The following is a 6,658-nucleotide window of genomic DNA, read 5'->3' as shown; positions in this document are numbered from 1 at the left end:
ACCCCCAACCCCCAACCCCCAACCCTCTTTTCATTGTATCCCTCCCTTCTTTTGCTTGTTTCTCCCCCTTCCTTTTTTGATTTGTCCCCTCTTGTATGGGTTGAGGCCATCTCTTTAAGGCTTGATAGGGTTTTCTCTCTAGTCTAGCCAATTTGGCTTTGTATGTTTTTCATTTTTGTTTTAACATATTTTTCATTCACCCAAAAAAAATTTGACTGAGTATAGAAGAGGAAAGAAGGTCTAGGGGATTTGTGGGGACGTGAAGGAATGGTTGCTTTTGGGCTCAATTTAAGTCCGCGGGGGAACTTTGCGACTGGGACCATGGGAGGCTGACTTTCCACGGTAGTGGTCAGTTCACACCCAAAACCAATCCTCTTGATTTCCCATACTGTATGACTGTTCTCTCTCTTGGATGAGCAGAACAGCCAGCTCATCATGTCGGGTAAGACATTATGATCCTCAACATGCTGGGTGGACACAAGCATCCTACCCTTCTTTGTTTTCCTATTACCACTATCAGTGCAAACAGCTCTATGCGCAGATTGGCAGTTTGAATCATGTAGCAAAAACCGATGACTATCAATCAACAAAGTGGTGGATATGTTAGAAGGAAACCTTGATCCTTCGAGACAACTAGCGGATTCTTTTACCCGATCAACTTTTTCATTGCATTTTTATCTATTTCTTGTATATGACTTTTTTTAGTAATATATATCATTCGTTAGGGGAATCCTTTCTATTTCTTTAGATTGGAAGCCAAACAGATTATAATTCTTTGTGTAAAAACGCCTATAATTTTTCATAGCCCTTTGTCTTTTGGCATGGAATGTAAGGTTGGATTAAAGGTGAATAGGGTTGGGTTGGGCCGGGTTTTTAAAACCCCAACCCAATCTTGAGTCCCATTAGTTGGGCCTTGGGCCTGGCTCAGCACTCACTCAAGGCAAAAAAATCCAACTCTAACCCACCCTTAGGGTCAGGCCAAGTTGAACCTGGTTAGCTCAAACCATACCACAACCATAGCACCATCCCCAACTTTCATGGCCACCACAACCATGCCTACAACCGATCCCCTTCTTTCATCTTTCTTCTTCCTCTCTGACAACCAGCTCACTAGGTCAAACGGTCAATGTTTCTCTCGATTAGAAACAAAATAAATAAATAAATAAAAAGAAGAACACAGGGTCGGGCTGGGCTTGGTCGGGTGCAACTTAAGGCCTCAACCCTAGCCAAACTCAACCCTGAATCAAGGTCAAATTTTTTCAACCCTAACCTGCCCTTATAGCCAGAAATCTTGGCCCAGGTCCTATTCGGACTCAGGCTGGGTTTAGGCCATCTGAACCAAACTTACACCCCTAGTTGGGACTGTAAACTTCATGGAAAGCCTATTTTATTTCATGCTCTCTATCCCTTATTTTTTGAGGTCCCTATGAACCACTTTATAGTATCCATGTTGACCTTCTTTTGAGTGGTTATTCTATGCAGTGAGTGTGATAGTGTGGTGACCATTGGATGGCCTAGAGCATCCGGGCACGTGCCCCGAGATCATCTCGGCCATCTGATGCTCACCGCACCGTCACACTCAATGCAAAGGATGTTTTCACCTTTCTTCCCTTGTACACGGGAGGATCATGGTTTCTTCCAATGTACGTACCCTGGGGTGCTCAAATATGTTTTTCCCAAAATCTTATTCCTTTTTATTTTTTTATTTTTTTATTTTATTTTTTTTGTGTGTGTAATATATTCTTATTCCTTTGCTGAGACAGAGTCTTTGAGAACCTTAAGTATCAAACACAAAGAACTCACACGAACATGGCTATCACTATCAAATTTGGCATGGACTGGGCAAATCAATCTCATAGTCAAGGCGGGAGTACGGGACAGCCTTGAGATTGTCTTAGATAGATTTCACTTGATAGGCCTTTAATTTGCAGCAAGTTTAGAATTAATGATATAACAATGTGCCATGTTTGTTTCAAGGGGGGAAGTATGGGGAATTAAAGTGATCGAAAGAGTGATAACTTCCTATGAATAGTAGTAACAAACTGGTGTCTTTGAACCACAATCCATCCCCTATCAAACTTTTAGATACAACGAGGTTTAGGTTCACTTAAACGTGCGTACACGTGAGGTTTCAATATTGGTTCTATTTTCTGTCATTACAAAATAAATAAATAAATAAATAAATATTGAATCTCACATGTATGTACGGATCTAAATTTGGACAAAAAAAAAAGAGATCCAAATGAAAAACGAACAATTTACATTATCTGCAGGAATGTACACCAATTTCCTCAGAAGAGAAAAAAAAAAAGGGGTGTCATTTCGCCCATCCCAGGCTGCACGCAAGACGTTTCAAACACGATTAAGGCTTCTGATGACTTTACTTTTCAACGCAACTGTTGGCCAAATCCAAGTGGACGAGATATCTTGGAGATGACTAGAGAGTCAACCTCAATCTAATAATAAAAAAAACCAAAAAATGAAAAAACAACGGGAGTAATAAAGGGACCGTTTGATAACGTTTCTGTCGTTTCTGTTTCAAGAAACGACAGAAACAGAAACAGATAAGAAAAGTGTTTGATAATTCTTGTTTTTGGAAACAGAAACAGGTAAGAAGGTGTTTGATAAATTCTGTTTCTAGGAACATTTCTGACAGAATATGATGTTTATAAGAAATTTTAATGAAAATAATTCCACTTTGTTACTTTCTTCAAAAACTCATGACCCTTCATTTTAATCAGACAAACAACTACCAATTTCCTTATCTCGAACTTACATCATAATTTTACGAATCTGAACGAATCTCTGCAAGAATGAAACGAATCTGCCATATGGGTTCATGAGATGAAAAGTAGATCGTAAACCCTAGGGTTCACGAGGATGAAGATGGGGAAGGATTCGTACGGTTTCAGAGACAGAGGAGGCCCTATTCTGCCGCTCCTTGCGTTCTTCGCAGGTGAATCTAGACTGAGCTTCTTCTAGATGAATAACACTTCCCTAAACCCTAGGGTTCACGAGGATGACGAAGAAAAAGGGTCCATACTGTTCAAGAGGGTGACGAGGAAGGTGTTCCACCAACCACTTCCTTAATCGCAGGTGATTCTACAAGCAGAGCTCCGTCCGACCACACGGTGAAGCAGTGAAGCTTCAACAGGGAAAAGAGGGAGGGGGGTCGGTTTTATCGGGGATGAGTCGATTTTTTGTGCCCCATTTTTGTTTTGAGAAACGAGAGAAACAAGTGAAACTTATTTCGTCATTCATGTTTTTTTGAAGCATAAATTGTTATAAATTTCAATTTATGTTTCAAGAAACAAGTGGAACTATACACTTTTACCAAACGGTATTTATGCCGTTTCTTTGTTTATGAGAACAAGAAATCACAGAAACACGTTTCTGGTATCATTATCAAACGAGCCCAAAGTCTTGCTGCTAAGTTAGAAGGTGTGGAGAAACTTCTAGTCTGAAGATTGATCATTATATTCTCAAGTCGATTTTAGGTAGGAAAAACCTCTATGCATTTATTTAGCTTTCCACAGCTCTACCTTGTGATTGGTCCCAGTCAACTGGCCTGGCAGTGGCGATTAGAATATTAGATGCTATATCAACAACGTAACAAGAAGAGGAGTTTGTGGTTTTAAGTGGAAAACCTCTTGTTACTTAGCTACCTTTAGCTGCTATACAATTTTCAATCGTAAAAGAAATCTGTAGGATGGGTTCTCATCCCTCATTGTTTTCCGGTGCCAGCTCTGTGCTTTCTTTTCCCTTTTTCTTCTTATTTGTGTCTCAGCTTTCACTCGGATCGGTAGAAGAATACTGGTACGAATTTTGTGCTCCCTACTTCCACTCCAACTGTGGGTATCAGAACATCAGTTACCCCTTCTCCATACCCCCCAATGAGGAATGTGGGCTAGGCGTCATCCATTGTGATGAACAATACTGGACACCATTTATCAGTTCTGAGGAAGATCAAAACAGGTTTGAGGTCAAGAGCAGCATCGACTACAACGATGAGAAGATAAGAATTCAGGACCGAGTCTTCACGGACCTCATACATCTGAACAAATGCATTGGACTCTACAATCTCACCCTCCCACACTTTTCCGGTCATCTGTCCTTCCGACTGATAAGCCCCTACAATATTACCTTCCGAATATGCAACAATAGTGATCCTTATACCTACATACCAGAACACGACCATCTCGGTCTGTCAGGTATCAGACGCTGCGGAGACCATGTTCTGTACTTCTCCACTCCATCTCTACCGCCTCCACCTTCACCTCCACCTCCTTCTGGTGTCCCTCAATCTGACTGCAAAGTGGTCGAATTTCCCGCGGATTTGGAAGGGGTGGCTTACAACCTTTTGGATCGGTTGTCTCTCGGATTTCTTCTTCAATGGAAAATCCCCCAACCATGCTATTACTGTAAAGCAAGTGGTACCACCTGTCTACACGAACAGAAGCGAGAAAATTACTTCTGTGCGTCTCCGAATCACGGTATACATGCGGCTACTGTAATTGGAGAAATTTCCGTTTCCAAAAGGCCTTTCTTTCAGTTGAAATTAATTACTATATATATTTCTGAACATGCAAGGAATTTCTATGAGTGGTCGTTTGATTCTTGTTCCTCCAAAACTAATGCGCTTTTTTTTTTGGGGGGTGGGGTGGGGGTGTGGGGTGTGGATGCAGGGTTCAAGAGTAGTAACAACGGCAAGGTGCGGACGAAATTAATAATAGGTATTATTTGCATCTACTGAACAAGTGGGTTTTCCGAACCTTTCTTCCCTTGTCTCGGTTTTTTCACTAAACACTGCACCTAATGAACGTTGAAAGGACTGCTAACAATCCAAAGTGTACTTAAAACCTGCACAAAGGATGTTAGCATGGCTGTCCATGTCTCTAGTTTCATGTGCATGAACGACGCATTCAGTTTATTAGAATTTTTCGATTGACCACCTCTTGGCTCTTGCCATTCTCAATTTGGAATTTCTCTTCAATAAGAATTTCCCTAGGAATGGTAATTAAAAGATAATTTCGTCAATTTCTGTTTACCTCTTACCACTTCCCCATGAACGGGTCCCATTTATGGCTTACCCCTGCAACTTAGGATTCTAATCCGCTTCAGCCCTGGGCCCTCCCACAGTGGAAGAATCCAAGGACCTAACGTGCATCCCAGAGGTCTCCCAATAGTCGGATATGCACTGGGTGCCTAGTGCAGCTGGAGAGGATTTGATTCCATGCATCTCAATGTTCTTCTACGAACAAAACAGCGCACTGAAGTAAAAACACGAGAAAACATAAAGGATGACGGTTGGTAATACAGTCAAAATTAAATAAGGAAAAAGACATTTGACACTTTTATGCTGTCTATATTATCATCATTTTATTTATTTATTTATTATTATTATTTTTTTTTTAACAGTTGTTTTATCAAGCTTTATATCTACGACTACATTAGCGGCAATTCTTGTATGGTACTTGAGAAGAAATTTTTTATCTGAAAGATTGATGTCAAGAAGCACTCAAAATGTTGAGGCTGTTCTAAGGAATTATGGATCTCCGACACCAAAAAGATATAGCTACTCAGACATCAAGAAAATGACAAATTCATTTACAGAGAAATTGGGCCAAGGTGGTTATGGTGGTGTCTTCAAAGGGAAACTACCTGATGGTCGTTTGGTTGCAGTGAAAGTGCTAAACGCCTCTAAAGGTAATGGAGAAGAGTTTATGAATGAAGTTGCAAGCATTGGTAGGACTTCCCATATTCATATTGTTACTTTGTTGGGTTTTTGTTTTGATGGCTCCAAAAGGGCACTTATCTATGAGTTCATGTCTAATGGATCTCTCGAGAAGTTCATCTATGGCAAGAAGTCATTGAATACATTCCCTCACCTCGGTTGGGATAGACTACATCAAATTGCAGTTGGCATCGCTAAGGGATTAGAGTATTTACATGGTGGTTGTAATACTCGTATTCTCCACTTTGACATAAAACCCCATAACATTCTTTTAGACGAAGACTTTTGTCCAAAGATATCTGACTTTGGTCTTGCTAAACTGTGTCCTAGAAAAGAGAGTATCATATCAATGGCGGATACCAGAGGGACTATAGGATATATTGCACCTGAAGTGTTCTCTCGGAATTTTAGAGGAGTTTCACACAAGTCAGATGTCTATAGCTATGGAATGATGATACTAGAAATGGTTGGTGGACGAAGGAACATTGATGCAAGGGCTGATCACACAAGTGAAATTTATTTTCCACATTGGATATACAAGCATATTGAACGAGGTACACATTTACCGTTAGACATGATTATGAGGGAAGAGGAAGAAGAAACAGCCAAGAAAATGCTTTTAGTGGGCTTATGGTGCATACAAGTGGATCCACTAAGCCGACCATCTATGAGCAAAGTGGTGGATATGCTAGAAGGGAACCTTGAATCTTTACCAATTCCCCCCAAGCCTTAGTTAACTTCTCCACCAAGATAACTAGCTGTTTTGTATCAAGTCAATATCTTAAAATATTGCTTTTATATATATTTCTTGTAGATGACATTCTTAGTCTCCCAAAAGAATGTGTATTTCTCATGGGGTAAATTCTAACGATTTCTTTAGATCGGAAAGCCAACATACCTTTATTGATTGGAAATCATCTAGAA

At 40.3% G+C, this 6,658-nt stretch overlaps 1 protein-coding gene across 1 annotated transcript; it reads left to right on the top strand.

The window, feature by feature from the left end:
- The first annotated feature begins 4,679 nt into the window (after positions 1 to 4,679).
- Positions 4,680 to 6,613, top strand: LOC122081674 (LEAF RUST 10 DISEASE-RESISTANCE LOCUS RECEPTOR-LIKE PROTEIN KINASE-like 2.4). The gene is made up of 2 exons (XM_042648867.1): positions 4,680 to 4,733; positions 5,419 to 6,613. The coding sequence occupies exon 2, from the start codon at positions 5,505 to 5,507 to the stop codon at positions 6,465 to 6,467; it is 963 nt and encodes a 320-aa protein (XP_042504801.1). The 5' UTR covers positions 4,680 to 4,733; positions 5,419 to 5,504; the 3' UTR covers positions 6,468 to 6,613.
- The last annotated feature ends 45 nt before the right edge of the window (positions 6,614 to 6,658 follow it).

Source organism: Macadamia integrifolia, chromosome 1, assembly GCF_013358625.1.
Source record: "Macadamia integrifolia cultivar HAES 741 chromosome 1, SCU_Mint_v3, whole genome shotgun sequence".
In the NCBI taxonomy this organism is placed as follows: domain Eukaryota; kingdom Viridiplantae; phylum Streptophyta; class Magnoliopsida; order Proteales; family Proteaceae; genus Macadamia; species Macadamia integrifolia.
Note: the sequence above shows the minus strand (reverse complement) of the source record. Positions and strands in the feature narration are given on the sequence as shown.